At 57.2% G+C, this 19,155-nt stretch overlaps 1 protein-coding gene across 7 annotated transcripts in view; it reads left to right on the top strand.

Annotated features, from left to right (window-relative positions):
• Nucleotides 1-18,580, top strand: part of RIPOR3 (RIPOR family member 3) — a 75,505-nt gene extending 56,925 nt beyond the window's left edge. For 3 of the 7 annotated variants that reach the window (XM_027046629.2, XM_053199831.1, XM_027046632.2), the window contains 18 exons: nucleotides 875-898; nucleotides 1,167-1,220; nucleotides 1,827-1,976; nucleotides 2,156-2,219; nucleotides 2,578-2,621; nucleotides 2,811-2,936; nucleotides 3,014-3,159; nucleotides 4,647-4,776; nucleotides 6,083-6,655; nucleotides 9,897-10,027; nucleotides 10,941-11,064; nucleotides 11,693-11,828; nucleotides 12,466-12,627; nucleotides 13,209-13,370; nucleotides 13,876-14,078; nucleotides 15,232-15,315; nucleotides 16,941-17,031; nucleotides 17,461-18,580. In XM_027046629.2, the coding sequence (XP_026902430.1) occupies nucleotides 875-898; nucleotides 1,167-1,220; nucleotides 1,827-1,976; nucleotides 2,156-2,219; nucleotides 2,578-2,621; nucleotides 2,811-2,936; nucleotides 3,014-3,159; nucleotides 4,647-4,776; nucleotides 6,083-6,655; nucleotides 9,897-10,027; nucleotides 10,941-11,064; nucleotides 11,693-11,828; nucleotides 12,466-12,627; nucleotides 13,209-13,370; nucleotides 13,876-14,078; nucleotides 15,232-15,315; nucleotides 16,941-17,031; nucleotides 17,461-17,564 (2,508 nt within the window). In that variant the 3' untranslated portion in view covers nucleotides 17,565-18,580. Of the gene's footprint in view, nucleotides 1-874; nucleotides 899-1,166; nucleotides 1,221-1,826; nucleotides 1,977-2,155; nucleotides 2,220-2,577; nucleotides 2,622-2,810; nucleotides 2,937-3,013; nucleotides 3,160-4,646; nucleotides 4,777-6,082; nucleotides 6,656-9,896; nucleotides 10,028-10,940; nucleotides 11,065-11,692; nucleotides 11,829-12,465; nucleotides 12,628-12,738; nucleotides 13,067-13,208; nucleotides 13,371-13,672; nucleotides 14,079-15,231; nucleotides 15,316-16,940; nucleotides 17,032-17,460 lie in introns of those variants that run through there. The other 4 variants (XM_027046631.2, XM_053199833.1, XM_053199832.1 and 1 more) reach the window with 4 other exon arrangements.
• The last annotated feature ends 575 nt before the right edge of the window (nucleotides 18,581-19,155 follow it).

Below are 19,155 nucleotides of genomic sequence, written 5' to 3' on the forward strand. Positions count from 1 at the left end.
GGTTTCCTCCCTGGTCCCATCGTCATGTAAACATCCATGCGGAAGCGTATGGAAGGTTCGGGTCAGCGTTAGAAGAATGAAGTCACAATTCTCCCCGCTCCCCCACGTCTTGCTTTTTCTCCCCAGTGAAGCTCCAACCTTGTGGAAACGCCTCCAGGCTCAAATAGAGTGATTTTAGCTACTCGGGCGAGCTAGGGCCTGTTTGGAAATAAAGTTTATCAGCACGGGCCACACCCATCACTGACATGTGGTCTGTGGCTGAGTTCAGACCATGCGGCCCCCAAAGCCAAAGTTTTATTGTCTGGCCCTTTGCACTGAGATTTGCCTGGCTGGCCCCTGGCCCCTGGCGTGGCTGGACCAGTCTGGATTTGCATTTCCCAAAGCCTGAACCCCCCCGGGGGTGGGGTGGGGGGGACGCTGGCTGCCTCCTCCACCCCCACCTCATTCGGTTCTTCTGGCCATGGCTGAAATCACCCCTTAAACGATCAAATCACAGTGACCCCCATTTTGTTGAGGGCTTACCTCATCCTTTGCCCTTCACAGCAACCCTGCGGGGCAGGTGCTGTGTTCTATGGCCACTCCATTTTCCATGAGGAGGTAGAGGCTCAGAGACGTTGAGTAACTGGCCTGGGACACACGGCTGGGAAACCGAGCCAGGCCCAGAACTGCCTCACCCAAAGCGCATGCGTTTTCCACTCTTCCCCCTCGGCCTGGAATGGCCTGGAACTGGGCCGCTGACTGCAGGGCCCAGAGGAGGGAGTGGCTGCTGGTTTGCCTACCTCCGAGCTCAGGTGCCCCTGGGATGTAGCCACGTGGGTCATGGAGGAGCACCCAGAGCTCTGACACCTGTCTCTCCCCACTCTCCTCCCCACAGGCTTTCTATTACGACCTGGACAAGGTGGGTGAGACTTTCTGTCTGCGGTAAGCAAGGTGGGCTCATGGGGGACTGATGTCATTGCCCGCGTTTCGTCCCTCAGGCCATCCTACAGGAGGTTTCCTCCCCAGTTGTAAAATGGGGAAACGGGCTCAGCCATGAGGATGCTGAGGGGCTGGCCTGGCTGGGAGCCCAGTTCTGTGTTAGGACCCGAGGAAGGGGCAGGGGGTGGGGGCCGGGGAGGGGATGGCCCAGGCTACTTTCAAAGTACCTTCTCTTTTTCTGGGAGAAGCAAACGCGCTCTGTGGAAAGGCACATCCGGAAGATGGAGTTTCACATCAGCAAGGTCAGCCTGCCTCCTGGATGTCACAGGGCAGGGCTGGGGTTTGCCGGGCGGGGGTGGGGGTGGGGGGCGAGGAGGCCCAGGAAATGCAAGAGTTGGGCCCTGAGGCGGGGCAGGGGGGGAGGGGTGGGTCAGGGGGTGGCTGGGCTCCCCAGGATTGTGGGGTTTAAAAGACCGCATTCATGCTCCAGCTCACAGGGTGAGAGGCTGAGTCCAAACACCCCACTGCAGAGATGGGAGAGTACAGGCCCAGAGAGGGACAGAGACAGGCCCAAGGTCACACAGCAAGCCCTTCAAGCTTTTACCCACCAACTCTTCCATGTTCTCACTGGTGGCCCCCTGGCTGGGCAGGATATCACAAACCCACCTCCCCTGTTTTGCAGCCCAAAAGTGGGGCAGGGAGAGGGGAAGCGATGCCTTCGCCCAGCCGGTTCGTGTGCAGGCGTCCACCGGGCGCTGGCACAGGAGTGGATGAGCGATGTGACCCCTGCCCCCGGGGGCTCACAGTCTCCGGGGCAAGGGACCCAGGGCAGCATGGCCTCTCCCAAAGGTGAGAGTGGCAGGCAGGCCTGGGGCCCCCGCGCCCACCAGCCTGCGCGCCCCCCGCAGGTGGACGAACTCTACGAGGGCTACTGCATCCAGTGCCGCCTGCGCGACGGGGCCTCCAACATGCAGAGGGCCTTCTCCAGGTGCCCGCCCAGCCGCGCCTCCCGGGAGAGCCTGCAGGAGCTGGGACGCAGCCTGCAGGAGTGCACCGAGGTGGGGGGCAGTGAGGGGTGCAGAGGGCTACGTGTGTGTGTGTTGGGGAGGGCTGGACCCCGAGGACCATTGCTATCTGCTCCCCGGGGCCTCCGGCTGGCAGGATCCGTGGGCCCCCCATCCCCCACCTCACCGGGCCCAGGGGCCGGCCGTGAGCCGCCTTGTGTGGGGCTTTGCAGGACATGTGGCTTATCGAGGGGGCCCTGGAGGTTCACCTGGGAGAGTTCCACATCAGGATGAAAGGTAACAGAGATGAGAGTCGGTGGGCAGAAGCCAGTTTGGTGGGGGGTGGGGGGGGGGGGGCGTCAGGCCGTCTTGGGGGTCCTGGGACTTCTGCTGAGGTTGGGGGTTTGGTCAGGGTCCCAGGGGTCCAGGAAAACTTTGGGTTTCCACTCACGTGACTTGTGACCTCAGCCAAGTCCCATCCCCTGAGGTGGACATGAGGGCCCGGGCCTGTCTGCCGTCCATCATGACGATTTATCCCTCCCTGAAGGTGATACCCACACGTGGGCAGGGGATCCCCCAGGGAGGACCTGTGGTCTGTGGGGCAGGGGCAGGGGCAGAGCAGGGCGGAGAGGAGATTAGCCTGTCTCTGTTCTAGGCTTCGTGGGCTATGCACGCCTCTGTCCCGGAGACCAGTACGAGGTATGGCCACTCGGGCGTCAGTCCTCAGGGCTTCCCATAAGGCCTTTGGGGGGCGGGAGCTGCTGAGAACCAGGGTCCCAGCTGGGCTTTGTCCCCATCCCCTCCCAGCTAGCAGGGAGGGCCTCCAGGCAGGTGGCACAGGGGAGGGGCTCCCTGGGGCTGCTGACCCACCCCTTCTCCGGCCCACAGGTGCTCATGCGCCTGGGCCGCCAGCGCTGGAAGCTGAAGGGCCGGATCGAGTCTGACGACAGCCAGACCTGGGAGGAGGAGGAGAAGGTTTTCATCCCCACGCTGCACGAGAACTTCGAGATCAAGGTGGGTGAGGCACAGGGGCGGGGATAGGGTGCCCGGAGGCTGGGCTCAGGCGTCATCCACAACTCCCACCCCCTCAGGTGACAGAGCTGAGGGGCCTGAGTTCACTGGCCGTGGGCACAGTGACCTGCGACATCACGGACTTCTTCACGACCAGGCCGCAGGTGATCGTGGTGGACATCACAGAGCTGGGCACCATCAAGCTACAGCTGGAGGTGCTGTGGAAGTGAGTAGGGGGCCGGCCTCCTCCCCAGGCCCCGATGTCCCTCCCCGAGGCTGGCCCCAAACTCCCACCTAGAGGGGACTCCCACCCAGAGCAGAAGGAAGAGGGCCTCGCTGGCTCCTCTGGTGGCCTGACCACACCCTAGCATCCACTTGTGGGCATTCCTGCCCTCACTGGGCCCCACGGCCAGGCTGGAGCCTCTGCCCAGCCTCCCTGCCCCCGCCCCTCTGAGTCTTAATTCCCTTCCTTCAACGAACCGCCTATGCTGGCCAGGACCCTTTCCGGTGACCTCCTGGGCTGGGTTCCAGGGAGGAGCCTTGCCCCTCCCCAGGAGGGCTCTCCTCACTGCTCCCACCACCTTATTCCCCGCTGGCCCCTGACGTCCACCAGGCCCCCGTGGACCCCAGACCCCACGGATGGGGACGCTCACGAAAACACGTCCTTCCCGGGTCGGGGGCTCTCCATCGGGCATCGCAGGTGGCAAGGGGCAGTGCCCATCTGGGGCGGCCGACTCGTCACCTTCTTGGGCCGTTCAGTGAATGCTGCTGGTCTCCAAAGGCTCTGTTTTTCTGTCAGTAGGGCTCTTTTGCCCCAAATGAAACCTCGCGTTTCGAGAGAATTCTCTTTATTCCCCGAGGCAGGTGCAGCAGGAGCTAAGGGGCTGGGGCACGCTTCTTCTGTTCTGGAGCTTGCTCTGCCCAGTCTCTCCATCCGGCCTGGGGCCACTAGAGGCCGCTTTCTTCCCAGTGAGCCGGGTGAACCCCCAGCCTCAGTGTCCTCATCCGTCCAGTGGGGGCTGCACACTATTCTTTCCAGGGAAGGCCCTCAAGTCTATAGGGTCGCGGGCGGCCCAGCACCATCCGATGCGAGGCTGGGCCAATCCAAGGACGCAGGCGTCCTGCTGGCCCGAAGCGTCTAGAACCCACAGAGCAGGAGCCAGGCCTTTGTGCAAAGGAGAGCGAGCCGGTGTCTGTGCGGCAGGGAGGTTACCCAGACCTACTGGCTCCCAGGGCAGGCTGGGTGAGGGCCAGGCTGGAGCCCCAGCTCCCCTGTATTTCACACACTCATCTTGGCTTCTCAGCCTTACGTGTGACCACGACCGACAGAGGTCCTTCCGTAAATAATGGCACCCCTGTTACAGATCGGGATGAGAGGGATGGTGACGTTGTTTATCCAGACAATGGCAGAACGGAGTGTCCACTGTGCCTCCGCTCAGCTTCTTGAGGGGCCCTCTGAAGGGGGTGTCATTCACATGTCTGGTTGCCAGTCACTGCCCCTTGCCATGTGGCTAAGGGCCCTCAGGGTGGTGAGATGTTCCGAAGGGGGTTGAGAATGTGCACCTAGAATCTCTAGGTGCTGTGACTGTGACCCCAGGCAAGGCCAGGCCCCTCCCGAACCTCCATTTCCTCTGAAGTCCCCCGAGGTCTTCTCTGTGCTGCCGCGTTCTCCCAGGCACTGACGACACCCCGGCCTTCTGTTCTCTCCTCCAGCCCGTTTGACACCGAGAGCTTCCTGGTGTCGCCCAGCCCTACGGGCAAGTTCTCCATGGGCAGCAGAAAGGGCTCCTTGTACAACTGGACACCCCCAAGCACGCCCAGCTTCCGAGAGAGGTACTACCTGGTGAGTGAGCCTCACCAGGGCAGGGATGCTGTGGGCACCCCAGGATCGTGGGTGGGCGTGACTCCCCCGGGGCCGGCACGTGGGGCCCCTTTGGACTCGTGCTCCCTGGTTTGGGGATCATCCTGGGTAGTGTTCTGCCCTGTTTTCCTTCCTGTCAGTCCTCCATTCTGGGGGCCTCTGGACTTGGTTCGAGGCCTGGCTGGTTCTCCTGGAAGCCTGGAATGGGGTTCTCTGTATGGTGCTACCACCCCAGCCATAGTTTATTTGTTTCAAAATTAAATTTAATGTATGTTTCCAGTAGGTAATACCTTGACATAGTGTCTAGTAAAACATCTCTTTCCTGTGACCTCTGGGGATCTGGGCCCCTTCCTTAGCACCAGCTACTGTTGTCAACCTCTTCCGTATTCTGGCCATGGTGTGCCCAGCATATTACAGTCAAAGAAATCATATGTGGTCCAGAGTCTGGCTTCTGCAGCCAGAACGGCTGGGTTCAAATGCTACTTATGCCTCTCACCTGCTGTGTGACCTTGGGCAAGTCACCCAACCTCTCTGGCCTTCAGTTTCTATATCAGAGAACTGAAAATAACGGCACCACTCTGGTGAGGTTTTGCAAGGATTAAGTGAGTTAATGAACGAGAAGGCTTTCAAAGAACACCTGATAAAAACAGATGGTGCTTTGGAACATCAGACATTATTATTGGTCTGTCTGGTAAGGGGAAGGGAGGGGGTGCCGCAGAGCGGGGCGAGCTTGGTGTCAGCTGTTCGCTCATTCACAACTTTGTGCCAGGCTCCGTTCTAGGCCAGGTGGGGACAGTGTCCTCAGGGAGCGCCGGCTGATCAAGGGCCTAAGGACCACGGGAACACAGACCATGGAGGGAGAGGGGGCTTCTGGGGCAAAGTGGGAGTTGCTATTTAAAACAGGGCGTCCAGGGCTAGGTCCCCAGAAAAGGTGCCATTTGAGTAAGGACCTGAGGGGCCAAGAGCATGACCACAAAGACATATGGGAAGAATGCTCCAGAAAGAGAGCACAGTCATTCTAAAAGGCCTTGGGACAGGAAGGTGTAGAGCCTGGAGGATGTGACAAGCAGCAAAGTGGCCTCAGGGGCTGGAAAGGAGGGGGTTAGAGGGGGGATGGGGCTGCAGGGTCCCGTCAACACCTCCAGTTCGCCGATCACCTTGGTGGACCCCAGTCACGTTGACAATGTGTGTGTGTGTGCAGGGCAAGTCTTTATGGAGGGAAGCCCCGCTGGGGTGGCAGGAAGTCCCTGGTGTGGCAGTCAGGCTGGTCCTGTGTCCCCCTCCCCAGTCTGTCCTGCAGCGGCCAGCGCAGCAGGCTTTGCTGCTGGGTGGGCCAAAGGCCCCTCCCATCCTCGGCTACCTGTCCGACAGCGACCTTCGGGGGTCTGGCCTGCGGAGCCGGAGTCAGGAGCTGCCCGAGATGGACTCTTTCAGCTCTGAGGACCCCCGAGACACTGAGACCAGCACATCAGCATCCACCTCAGACGTGGGGCTCCTGCCCGTGGCCATTGGCTCCAACACCTCCATCGAAGAGGAGGCCCAGGAGGACCCCCAATCCCTGGGCCTCCTGCCGGAGATGGCCCACCTGGCGGGAGGCTCGTTTGTGGAGCAGCCTGGCTGGAGGAATTTGGGAATAGAGGCCCCCAGCCTGCCACGGGGCTCCCCATTCCACAACCACACAGTCCCGGGTAGCCAGAAAGACGATGACGAAGGAGAAGCCGCGGACGGAGCGGATGGGCCTGGGGTGACCCTCGAGAGGCCGCTGCAAGAGGTTCTGGATTTACTGAGGTCCATGGATACTGCCCAGCCCCAGCTCCGGGAGCTGGAGTACCAGGTTCTCGGCTGCAGGGACCGGCTGAAGGTGGGTTTCTTCCTGGAGGGCCAGCAGCCCCGCTTTACTAGCGCCTGACGACCGGGAGCAGACTCTGGGCGCAGCCAGCCTGGGCCGGCATCCTGGCCTCGTTCCCCTGTGACCCAGCTGGGCAACGTCTCCTCTCTGGGCCTCAGTCTGTTCATCTGACCAGTGGGGATAACAATGGCCTTCACTGGCCGGGTGGACGATTAGAAGTGGAAGTCGGGGACCGGGGTAGAAAACCTGCTCCCCGTCTGGCCAGAGAACCTGGCCCCCTCTGGCATCTTCTGGCCCAGGCAGGCGGGGCTGAGGTTGGGCGTTCAATTCCCAGACCCGGGGCGTGTCTAGGGTCAGAGCTGGTGCCACAAGAGGCCGCGAGCAGCCACACACCCTACTCTGAGCTTGTTCCTCGACAGGGCCCGTGGCAAGAGCTGCCCTCGGATGGCTCTCAATAGTGCTGGCCTGGGCAGATTTATTTGATTTTTCTGATTACATAATTTTATTTAAAAAAATTTTTGAATGTTTATTCATTTTTGAGACAGAGAGAGACAGAGCATGAACGGGGGAGGGTCAGAGAGAGGGAGACACAGAATCCGAAGCAGCTCCAGGCTCTGAGCCATCAGCCCAGAGCCCGACGCGGGGCTCGAACCCACAGACTGTGAGATCATGATCTGAGCCGAAGTCGGACGCTTAACCGACTGAGCTGCCCAGGCGTCCCTATTACATCATTTTAAATGTATGGACAACAAAATGTGCAACAGTGGCACCGACTTAAGCATCAGTTACTTGCTGAAACCGCTCTCTTGTGTAGGCCACACTGGCGGTGGAATGGTTTTAACTGCTCTCTTCAAAAATTGGTTTCGGTTGTTTTGTCCTCACACCCACCCCCAACGTTCAGCACCAGTGACAGAAAGTTTCACTTTGTATCTTTAAAAACTGAACTTCAAAACAAAGTTGTTTATCACTGCTACCTTCTTTTGAAAAGGAGCTGCCGGAGAATTTCAAGAAAAAAAAAAAGTCACTTCTTTCGTATTTCTTAACAGCCTTTCTGTGTGGAATGATTCGAGGCTGCAACATGCAGCTTCTGTCACATGGCTGTATTTTGAAAAATCATACCTCCTTTACATAAAAGCGTTAAAATAATATTGCAGTAAGGCAATACTTTTATTTTTTTATTTAAAAAAAAATGTTTTATTATTTTTGAGAGAGAGAGAGACAGAGTGCAAGTGGGGGGCAGAGAGAGAAGACGACACAGAATCTGAAGCAGGCTCCAGGCTCTGAGCTGTCAGCACAGAGCCCGACGCAGGGCTCGAACTCACCACCAGTGAGATCATGACCTGAGCCGACTGAGCCCCCCAGGCGCCCCCCAGGCAATACTTTTAAACGTACTTGAGGAACTTTTCCTCTTGTACCAAACCGAATTCGAAGAGTAAAAGTGAGCATAGGCCATAGTTTTTAGTTTGATGTGTATGTGTATAATGTGTGTGTGTGTGTGTGTGTGTGTGTGTATATACACGTAGTCGGTCCTCACCATTCATGGATCCTGTGTGTTTCTCATTCATCTACTTGCTGTAAAGCTTACCTGAAACTCCAAAATCAGTACTCGTGATGCGCTCACGGTCATCTGCGGGCACGTGCAGAGTCGCCTGCCATGCACGTGCCTGGCTGGGGCTGAACCAGGGGTTCACTTGTTCACACACAGAGGGTTCACACACTCTGCCTTCTTCTCGCAGCCCTGGTCCAGACGCGTGTCCTTTCTGCCGTCTAGTTTGTGCCGCGTGTTTCACGTTTTTGCCCTCTCTTTTGATTTCAAGCTGTTGGATGGGCCCGACCGCGTGAAGTGCTATCCAGTGCTCCTGAGCCCAGGAAGGCTGTGCAGGGCCTCACTCACAAAATCCATGTTACATAAGCCTCGTCCAGGTGTGAGTTCAGTGTGAACGAATTGTCAGTGTAAATTAAATAAGGTGTCTTTGGGGCCCTTGGGTGGCTCAGTCAGGCGTCTGACTTTGGCTCAGGTCATGACCTTGTGGTCCGTGGGTTCGAGCCCCGCATCAGGCTCTGTGCTGACAGCTCAGAGCCTGGAGCCTGCTTCTGATTCTGTGTCTCCCTCTCTCTCTGCCCCTCCCCTGCTCACACTCTGTCTCTCAAGAATAAACATTAAAAAAAAATTTTTTTTTAAATAAATAAGGTGTCTTTAAACAGAAGTACACATGAAACGAGGTTCTGTACTGATGGGTTGATAAAGATGTGACCGGAGGCTAGTGGTCTCTGCATTTCTCTTAGGAGCAATGGTTTGGTACCACCTGGAATAACGAGAACTGGTGTGTGTGTGTGCGCGCACATATATACACCAACGTACTTTTTTTTTTTTTTGCTGGAGGAAAGATCCGCAACTAGCCATTGTTATTCTCTAACAAGAGAGTAACAAGGTTTTCTCCGCGGGCTCAGCTCTTAGGAGCCTAGTTCTGCTTCTCAAGGTGGTATCTGCTCAGGCTGTGCCTTGGGTGGCTTCGTGTGGGACATGCCAGGGATGGGGACCGAGCAAGCCCTGGGGTCCTGCCCTGGAGGGGAGACCAAAATCTCCAGCAGTGGATTTCTAGATCGGAGGAAGGGATCTGCCTTTGGGGGACTCAACCAGTGGCAGGCCCTGTGGCACCAGCACTCTCCTCATCCCTGCCAGTCAGGGGGTGCCTCAACCATCCTCTCCTTCCACATCTCCCTGGGAGAAGAGACCCTGAAATCTAGAAGCTCACCGGGCAGCCTTTGAGCCTCCCTTTGAGCCTGACTCACACCCTATTTTTACAGTAATTTGGGATTAGCTGTCAATGTTCAAAAACTAGCAGGTTCCCACAAAAATCTAGGTTTCCAGCTTTTCTGAGAAAAGTGAACAGTCTGGCCCCACATTCCCAAGCAGCAGGTGTCAGCTGGAGCAGAGTGGCAGCCTGGCCTCTTGGGGGGGGGGGGGACACATGTTCTCGGGCTCCCCCCCCCCAATCACTTGCCCGCTCACTCCTGTCTCTCGCCCGGTCCCTGTGGGTGTCTGTGAGCCCAGGAGAGGCTTTTCAGGTCTGTGTCCCTCGGGCTTTGGAGCCGTACCTACCAGGCTACTCGGGAGGGGCCTCGGGGGATTCCACAGCCCTGTGCCCATCCTTGATGTGGGGGGTTGCACTTGGGCTCCGAGGGGCGGTGCTCATGACCCGGACCCGGTGGTGACGGTCTGTGGCCTAAGGTCCTGCCGCTCTGTCCACAGCCCCGTGGCGCCCGCCAGGAGCACGCCTCTTCCGAGAGCCTGATGGAGTGCATTCTGGAGAGCTTCGCCTTCCTCAATGCTGACCTCGCCCCGCAGGAGCTGTCCCTGTGTGGGGGCTGCCAGGGTCCCAGGTAGGCACCCTCCCCTCCCAGCACCAACCCTGGCGACGGGCCTCAATTTCGCGCTTCCTGTCGGCCCCTGCAGCCTCAGCCTCCCATCGCCCTGGTCCCGACTGGTCCTTACTCTGTTCCTTTGCTGCGCCCCCCACCCCTGCATGCCTGCCGCTGGGCACAGAGCAGGGGCGTGCTGACCACTGAGTGCACGACCACCCCCCAGCACGGTCCCGAGCTGCGGGCAATGGCCTGGCTGGGTTCTTCTCTTACAAAATAACAAGGGACACAGTAGGACCTCTGTCCTCTACCGAACGGGCAGCAGGGACATGGGCTCCCTCTTCTGTGCAACCTTCCACCCCCACCTGCCCTGCTCACGCCCGGCTCCTGTACCCGAATCTCAGCAGCACCAGACAGGACATACAGTACATTTCGTCTTATCCTCTCACGATCCCACCCAGCATCCCAGTGTTGCGTCCGCCCTTCCTCAGGCCTCGGGCTCCACCACGAGGCCAACGTGGTGCCAGGTGCGATGCTTGCTGGCAGGCTTGCCCTGACCCCTCACTGCCCGGAGCTGGGTGTGCCTGTCCCCACTTCACAGATGAGCACGCTGAGGCCAGGGGGGCAGGCCCGTCCAGAGTCACAGAGATAAGGATTAGCCTGAACCGCAGCCTTCTGCCTTCAGATCACACATCCCGGAGGTGGCCCCCCACACCCCCCACCCCAGTCTCCAGGGTCCGTGCCACCCCTCGTTGACGGCTTTTGCTGCTTTTTCTTTTCTCTTGGTTTTCTCCTTGGTGTAACTCTATCTGCCTGGGCCCTGGAGCGGGCCTCCCTGATCAGAGCTCCCCAGGGAGGGAGGGTCTCCTCTACCCGAGGAGGGAGCTGAGCCGCTAACTGGCACGGTCACCCAGTTCTTCTCAATCCAACTCAGAAAGGACAGGAGCCCGCCCCCGCTGCCACCAAGGACAGCGTCACCTCGGGAGCTGACGGCCGGCACCCCGGAGCTGGACATGTTGCTCACCGTCCACCTCCACGTCTGCAAAACTCTGCTGCAGGTGTGGCCACGGGATGTGGGGGGCGGGGCGGCCTGCCGGGAAGCCGGGCTAGGGGGCGGGAGTCCTCTCTGCGAAGATCTGATCTTGCCGGTGGTGGGGAGCATGGTGCAAGGAAGAGAGCCAGTGAGACTGGGGAGGCACCTCTGTGGAAGGTCCAGGCCTGGGTGAAAGGTCACGTGGCTCTCCTGAAAGTCCAAGGGCTGACCCCAAAGCAGCGGCTGTGGTTCTTTCCGCAGCAGCTGCCAGAGCTCCGATCCAAACTGGCTCAACCAAAGGGAACTTTTTGGCTCATGGAACTCAAAGGCCCTGGGGTAGGCTTCAGGCCCAGGTGGATCCAGGATTTCAAAAAACATCATAACTGGGTCTCTCTCAGCTCTGCTTTCCTGCGTTGGCTGGCTTCACTTTCAGGCAGGCTGGCCCTTTCTGGTAGCAGAGGAAGCCCCCAGAAGCCGCAGCCTGCATCCCATCATCTCGGCCACCTTGGAGAAGCAGGAACCCCCAGACGGGAGTCAGAGAGCTACCACCGGCACAGAAAAGCTGGGGGGAGGCAGGTGGGGGCCGCAGTCGTGATTGCCGGCCTCAGAGGGCATGTTTGTGCTAACCTGGAGCATCGTGGGTTGCTTCCCAGAAACTTGCCTCTCCTAACCTGTCGAGGATGGTCCAGGAATGCCTTCTGGAAGAAGCCGTGCAGCAAAAGCAGGTTCTGGAGATGCTCTCTGTGCTGGATTTTGAGAAGGTCAGCAAGGCAGCATCCATTGAAGAAAGTAAGTAACCGCCCGCTGCCCACGGGCTGCTCTCGTGTGGATGGCACGAAGCGATGGGCTCTGGAGGGCAGGGGAGCCTCGTCTCCCATCCTGATGCCCAAAGCTCACTGGCGCCCAGAGGGTACGAGCTGGGGTGGTGGTGGGGCTGTGCTCAGACGTACACGCTGTGGGGCGCGGGAGGGAGGCCACACGGCCTTGGAGTTAGTTCGGTGGGCTGTGTGGCTCTGGGCAAATGGCTCACCTCTCTGGGCCTCAGCTTCCCCACCTGTCTAAAGAGGAGGCCACGGGGTAGTGTTGTTCTGTGAGGTAATCGCCAGGACGCGTTCAAGGCACACGGCACGCACTCCCAGAAACAGCTGTGACCCCCGCTCTGCCTCTGCCCCCCACGGAGCCTCCCCTTGCCCGTGAGGAGAGGCTGGTGGCAGCAGCCGTCCTAGCTGCGAGGACCGCGGTACGGGCCCAGGGAAGGCATCCACGGCCGAAGCCGCTGGTCCTTGGCGTGTCAGGCTGCGATGCGGGAAGGAAAGCTGCACGAAACCCTGTCGCCCCTGACCTCTCAGGCCTCAGCGGAAGGAAATCCTGGGGCCACCCGGTTGCTCAGCCTTCCCGTCAGTCGGGTCCTGACCCGGGCTTTCAGTTGTCCCCCAGGCCACACGGAGGAAGGGGTGCCTGAAGCTGTGGAGAGGGTGCACTGAGCCCGGCAGGGTCCTGTCCTGTTCCGGCACGACGCTGCTGAACCAACTCAAGAAGACGTTTCTGCACAGAGTCCGAGGGAAATACCCGGGACAACTGGAAATAGGTACCCCCTCCCGCCCCAGGGCCTCATTCTAGCCCTGTCTTCGTCTCTGTCTTCATGGCACCAGAGGGAGGGTGCTTCTCAGCTACACGTCACCGCCTCTTCCCGGGACAGGAAGGGGTCTGCGAAGCCCTGAAGTTGCAAACGTTAGCCTTTTGGCACATCTGTCTGGGGATAGACCGCACGGCTTCCACCCGAACCTTAAAGGGGTTAGGCAAGAACGCTTCTAGAAAGGTCGGCAGGATAAAGGTGTCTTGAAGTGTTGGCTGGACCCTTCCTCAGAAAGCAGAGCATCTTTCTCTGTTGACAGCTGACAGCCGTCCTCCCTTCCAGGGCCTCTGGAAGCTCCAGCCAGCATCTGGCTGCTAGTTGGCCTGAATACTCCCAGTCCCCAGCCTCGGGCATGCAGTGCACCCCAAGAATGTCTATACGTGCAGCATGCTCCTTCTCTTGGGCACAGGAGGCACAGTGAGGGACACCCGTCCGCATGCCGTTAGAAGGCCTTTAAACTGCCCCAGCCATGCCCGGCGGTGGAGCTCCACGGGGGCCCCGTCTATCCTCACGGCCTTCTCCTGTTTCGCCAGCATGCCGAAGGCTCCTGGAGCAGGTGGTCAGCTGTGGTGGGTTGCTCCCCGGAGCCGGGCTCCCAGAAGAACAGACGGTCACCTGGTTCCAGTTTCACAGCTACCTGCAGAGGCAGGGGGTGTCTGACCTAGAGAAGCACTTTGCCCAGCTCACCAAAGAAGGTAGGGGCTGGGAGGGAGGGTGCCTCAAAGCAACGCCAAGAACGAAGGAGTCTCCGTCCGTGGAACCCTCTGTCCTGGCTCTTTGGAAGCCAGTGTCTTCGAACCACTGCGTCTTTCCCCTCCGGCTATCCTTTCGAGACCCCAGATGGAATTAGATTGTACACTCAGCCCACGCAGGGAGATGACCTCCGAGGGAAGGAGGTTTTACAAAGCACAGGGCAGAGGTCAGAGCTGGATAGGAGGGTGACGGGTGGCTGGCCGGAGTCCTTAAAAGTACGGGCTGAGGTTTTATTAATTTTCAGGGTGATTTGACCCCTTGCCGGAAAGCCTTCCTAGAGATTCCAGGAGGCACCCCCTTGACGCCGATCCAGGCTGCGCCTTGGTGATCGTGGGGGCTTGCCCTGGGATCTGCTTCCCGAACACGAACACGGCGGTGGCCAAACAAACGCGCAGTTGTACTGCCGACCGCAGTCAGAGGGACCCTGGGCCCACTCCTCTCTTCCAGTAACACTTGCCGAGGAGCTGCAGTGTGCGGGGCAAGTCAAGACGATCAGGAAGCTGCAGGGGAAGCGGCTGGGCCAGCTCCAGCCCCTGCCCCAGACGCTGCGGGCCTGGGCACTGCTGCAGCTGGACGGGACCCCCCGGGTGTGCAGGGTGGCTAGTGCTCGCCTGGCCAGTGCGGCACGGAACCAGAGCTTTCGGGAGAAGGTACGGTGGGGGGAGGCGGGGAGGCAGCAGCCCCATGGCTACATGTGTGACAGCCAGGGGGACACAGGCTTCCTCTCTCGGAAAAATACAAGGGATGTTCTGAAGGGGGTTGCCTTCGCTGCGAGGGTTTTTTGTTTGTTTTTTTAAAGATTCTACTTTAAGTAATCCCTACACCCAAACTTCCAACCCAGTCACCTGCTCTACCTCCCGAGCCAGCCAGGTGTCCCAGGATGTTTAGATTTAGGGAGGTTCCCTGGTGCGTGCATGCATGCAGTCCTTCTCAGGCCATTGCCCTGGGCGACGCCAGCCCTGGGGAGGGACCTGGGGTTGCTGGCGGCCACCCGAAGGACCCACGGAACCTCTCGTCTTACTGCCTCGTGCATCTGTGCCGCCAACGCCAACATACCCGTTTGGTCTGAGATGTCGCTTGCACGGAGCGCGTTTCTTCCTTAGGGCTCTGACGGCCAGCCTCGTCTCAGCTAGTACGTGTGGCTGGCTGATTCGTTGGGTTCAGTCCGTTTGAAAACCAAGAAACTGGGCCCCTCTGCCCTTCAGGTCCCTGGGCCTGTGACTACTCTAGATTGACGGTACCAGCCCCCAAGGTAGAAGAGGGCAATACCGAGGCCTGACTGTAGTCTGGGCACCCAAAGGCCGGGTACCTTCTCACATGCTTCCTAATTAACCTGCAGAGTCTCGTGAAGCCCATGCAGCTCTTTTCTGGCGGATGTGGTGGAGGGGGCGGGGTCATCGCTGGGACCGGGGACCAGGGACCAGGGCTGAAGGGAAGAGGTGCTCGGCCTTCGGGCCTCCCTCCGCACGTCCAATTCTTTGAGTGGCCCCGGCCAGACATCGGATTGCTCCGATGCAGCATTTTATCTAGATTTGGAAAATATTATTAGATGAAAAGAGCTTTCTTCATTTTGATTACCATCAGCCCGGGGACCAGTGTGTTTATTAGAGAGAAACCAAACGCCGCAGCGTACGTCTTGGGACTGGGTGCGCCTGGCCCAGAGATGAATAGATCACAGCCCGATTTTTGTTTAGAAAAGGGGAAGCAGGGCTCGAGGAGCCCTCCAGCATTAGAAGGATTAGCCACAGGCAGCATGGACTTGGCTTCGGCTGACACCCCATTCACAGCAACCTTATTCTCCAGGCTCTGGTCTTCTATACCAACGCCCTGATGGAGAACGATGGGAAACTCCAGCAGGCCGCGTGTGTGGCGCTAAAACACCTCAGGGTGAGTCTGACCTGTCCTCGCCCGTGACAGAGGGAAGCCTGCTTATGGCTAATGTTCCAGTTGGTTCATTTCAAAATTATTCCACTGGGAATACCCCTCCCCTCCCCCCAAAACTACCACCAGCAAAAAACAAAAACAAACAAACAAAAAAACAAACAAACAAAAAAAAAACGCCCCTGAAGAGCCCCTGAAGAGCAGACCTCAGTGCTACCAGCAGAGGCCCCTCAACAGTAGTCGAGGAGCGTTTGCTCTGGCTCGGCCTGAAGAAGCAGGTGGCCCTAGGGACTCACTTTGGAAGTCTAGGATTGTGTTTTAATGGCCTCGATTTAATATTTTCTAAAAGCACAATAAGCTCATTATAGGAAAGAAAGTGTAAAATTCAGAAATGTAAAAGTTACCCTTCATCCCAATACTTAGTAGAAAGTACTGCTGGCATTTTGCTACACTTCTTTTGTGGGTGTGAGTATTTAAAATTGTCGATCATGCTAGGGGCGCCTGGCTGGCAGAGTTAAGCCTGTGACTCTTCGTCTCGGCTCAGGTCATGATCCCTCTGCTGAGTTCGAGCCCTGAATCGGGCTTCTGTCTCTCCTTCTCTCTGCCCTTACCCCACTTGTGCTCACTCTCTTAAACTTAAATGTCTTTAGATTGTTGATCATGCTACATATATAGCTTAGAAACAGTGAGCAAAACAGAAACTCTTAGTGGTAGACTGGCAGTGCTTTAGAAGTCTCTATGAAGGGGCCGTTGAGGGTTTACCTTGACAGATCCCCCCACTCTTGTGTGGTAGAAAATTAAGCTTTGTCATCTATTTATTACTATAAATAACATCATTATGAGCATCTTGGCACGTAACGCTTTTAAAAAATAGAGAGTTCTGAATTACTTCCTTAGGCTGGACTCTACAAAGTGTCACTCCAGGCCAGAGAATATGAAACTTCTGGAGACTCCAGGTACAACTCACCCTCTTAAAGCAGATATGAGAGGATGTCCACCTTGCCTCAAACCCACCTGCATCTGGAAGGCGCATTTAAAAAAAACCATCGCCAATGTGCTTGATGAAAAATAGATTAAACTCACCCCGTTCCTTCTGAAAAAACAAACAAACAACAACAAACAAACAAAACCAAGGGAAGTTCTAGGAGGACCATCCGGTTATAATCGAACAGCCAAGCCAGTAAGGGGGGAGGGGTGCTCCGGAGAAGAGGCTGAAGTGCACGCTGGTCCTTGGCCCTGGAGAGCAGCCAGGGTCAGCTGTGCCCAAACCTGGGTTCCGACTGATGTTCTCACGGCCTGCCCAAGAGGGTAGAGTTAGGAGAGCAAAGGGGAGGTGGGAAGGTCCAGAGGGAAGCAGGGCTTCCCATTTTTCAAGACAGACCTTCTAGAAGGAATCTATCCATAAAGCTCTGCTGATGGCCTGACTCAGCAGCAGGTGTCAGAATCGAAAAGGTGGGGGCCCTTCTGATGGAACTTGAGGCTACATAAGAAACCTACAAGCCTTCAGAAAAGGAAGGGCCTGAGGCCCCAAAGACCATGCTAGGGCTGGTCTTACAGAGCTCATAAAAGTAGATTCCACCTGCTACCTAAAATGTCCCCTGATGGGTCCTCTTTCCCCTCACCTCAAACAGGGCATTGAAAGCATCGATCAGATCGCCAGCCTGTGCCAGTCGGACCTGGAGGCCGTGCGAACAGCAGCCCGGGAAGCCACGCTGTCATTCGGTAAAGTCCACCATCAAACATTCTGTGCAGTGCAGTGAGGTTCGCGACCTTTGGAAGGTTGTGCTAGAGGGGCCACGGTCAGCCCTCAAAGATGCAAAATGATACAGAGGCCCAGCGCGGTCGGTGACCCATGTAACTGCACTTGGCCAAGACGGGTTTCCTTCATGGTTGAGGTGGCATGAAGTGCCTTATTTCTCTCTTCAGCTTCAGTTTATGATCCTTGGGAATGAAAGCCAGGTGCGAGGCAGGAATAAAGTTCAGCAAATTCTGTCTTGAATGTAAGGGAGAGGCACCGGGTCCATCCATGCGAGTGGCCAGCAGGAGCTCCCCAAATGCCACCTGCCTCTGCCACTAAGGCCATCTGGGTTCACCAGAGCAGGAACGCTGAGGTGGGGGACAATCCAGTGACCGATCACCTTAATGTTTCAGGGGAGAAAGGACGCTCAGCTTTTGAGAAGATGGACAAACTCTGCTTGGAACCAAGAGGAGAAGCCTTTTGCCAGGAAGCGGATATTGAAATCACTGTATTTTAAGAAGCCTCAGCTGGCACCTTTGTTTTTGCTGCTGCCTTGCCTTGACCCAGGGCCAGAGCTGTGGGTGGGGGTATGCTCTGTGCTCCCTCAGTCCCCAGACCAGTCACTCAGCCCAGGGGCACAAATGGGACTTTGCATATAGGAGCAGGAAAAGGGGACGTGCGGCACTTTGAAGGCTGTTGGACTTGAGTCAAACGACCAGCTTTCAGTTTTGAGAATCTGTCTGACCTTCCCTGGCCAGCTGCACCCCGAAGGGGCCAAGGCCAGGCGGGTTGAGGCCTGGAATCAAGGTCTCCCTGCCGGTTGGCCTGCTCAGCACTGCTGGTTCAATAAAGACGGGCAGTGAAGAGACAAGCGGGCTGACTGACCTTGCTAAAGAGGACGCAGTGGGTCATTTCCATGGCAGCAAGCCGTCACCTTGGCAAGCCAGGCAAGGTGGGAAGACAGACAGAGCCAGGGTTTCCATGATTCATGCTCTTAACCCAAGCAGTAGTCCAAACGCCCCCGTGGAGCCTGGTGGCGGCCTGCAGACCGTGGACCTTATCGTCACTGTGTTCAACAGCACAAGGAAGAAAACGTCATTGGCCAGGAAACCTTGTGTCGTGTCAGTAAAAGCATCCACCGTGACCTCACTCATCAAAATGGAATCGAACTTTTGAACGGAAGTCAACTTAGGGCCGATTAGGTAAATTGTGTCAGGAGCCATCAGCCGGTTTGGAGAAAGATTTCACTGAAGAATATATTTAAAGAAAGAAGATTCATTTCTTATTTAAGTCTGTTAAAAAAAAAAAAAACCAAAACCCTCAAATGCGTCCTGAACTGTTTTTGTGTTGAGCCGTAGAGGCAACCTGGGGTACGTGACTCCTGACAATGGCATTGGGGATTCTGGACTCTTCAACCTTCTCATGTAAACTTCCTGTATATATTCTGTGCTTTTCGGTTGAACTTTGTATTTATTTGCCTTGTTCCTATGTTCAGTTTTTTGAATTTCAATTAAAATGAATTTTATTGGTGTCTCACTTCACCTGAAAAAAGCACAAAGCAGTGGTTGCTTCCACAAACCTCCCAGGGAGGAAGAGAGCAGCCCCTCCCGCACCGCGTGCAGCCCCGTGGGCCGGGTTCTCCCGCACAAGCAGGTGAGGAGGGAGGCGGGGGCTGGGGCCCCCTATGTCCCCCGCGCGGCCGAAGGCTCCCTGAGCGCCCGCTCCTACACGGACGCTGAGCCGCGTGGCCCCTCCTTGTCCATCCTTTGGCCTCATGTGATTTCTGCACCAAAGTTACAGATTCAGCTTTTTCCCCTACCCTGGCATCCCACCGTTCCGTGACAGCTTCGATGCCACTTTTGTATCTGAAACAGACTGAGGTGACAGTGGGTGTGACACCGCAGTCCCGTGGCCACAGTCCTCTGTGGGTGTGCTGCAGGTCACATGACCATCGTCTGTTTTTACCCCCCAGTCCCGTGGATCCTGCTGGGAGCCCACAGCGCGAACCGTTTACTCAGCAGCAGGCATCCAGTCATACAACCTCGAAGGACAGGGAATTCTCGAACGATTTTTGCAATATTTTACCAACATCTTAGGAGTCTGAAGTT

This window comes from Acinonyx jubatus, chromosome A3, assembly GCF_027475565.1.
Source record: "Acinonyx jubatus isolate Ajub_Pintada_27869175 chromosome A3, VMU_Ajub_asm_v1.0, whole genome shotgun sequence".
Taxonomy (NCBI): domain Eukaryota; kingdom Metazoa; phylum Chordata; class Mammalia; order Carnivora; family Felidae; genus Acinonyx; species Acinonyx jubatus.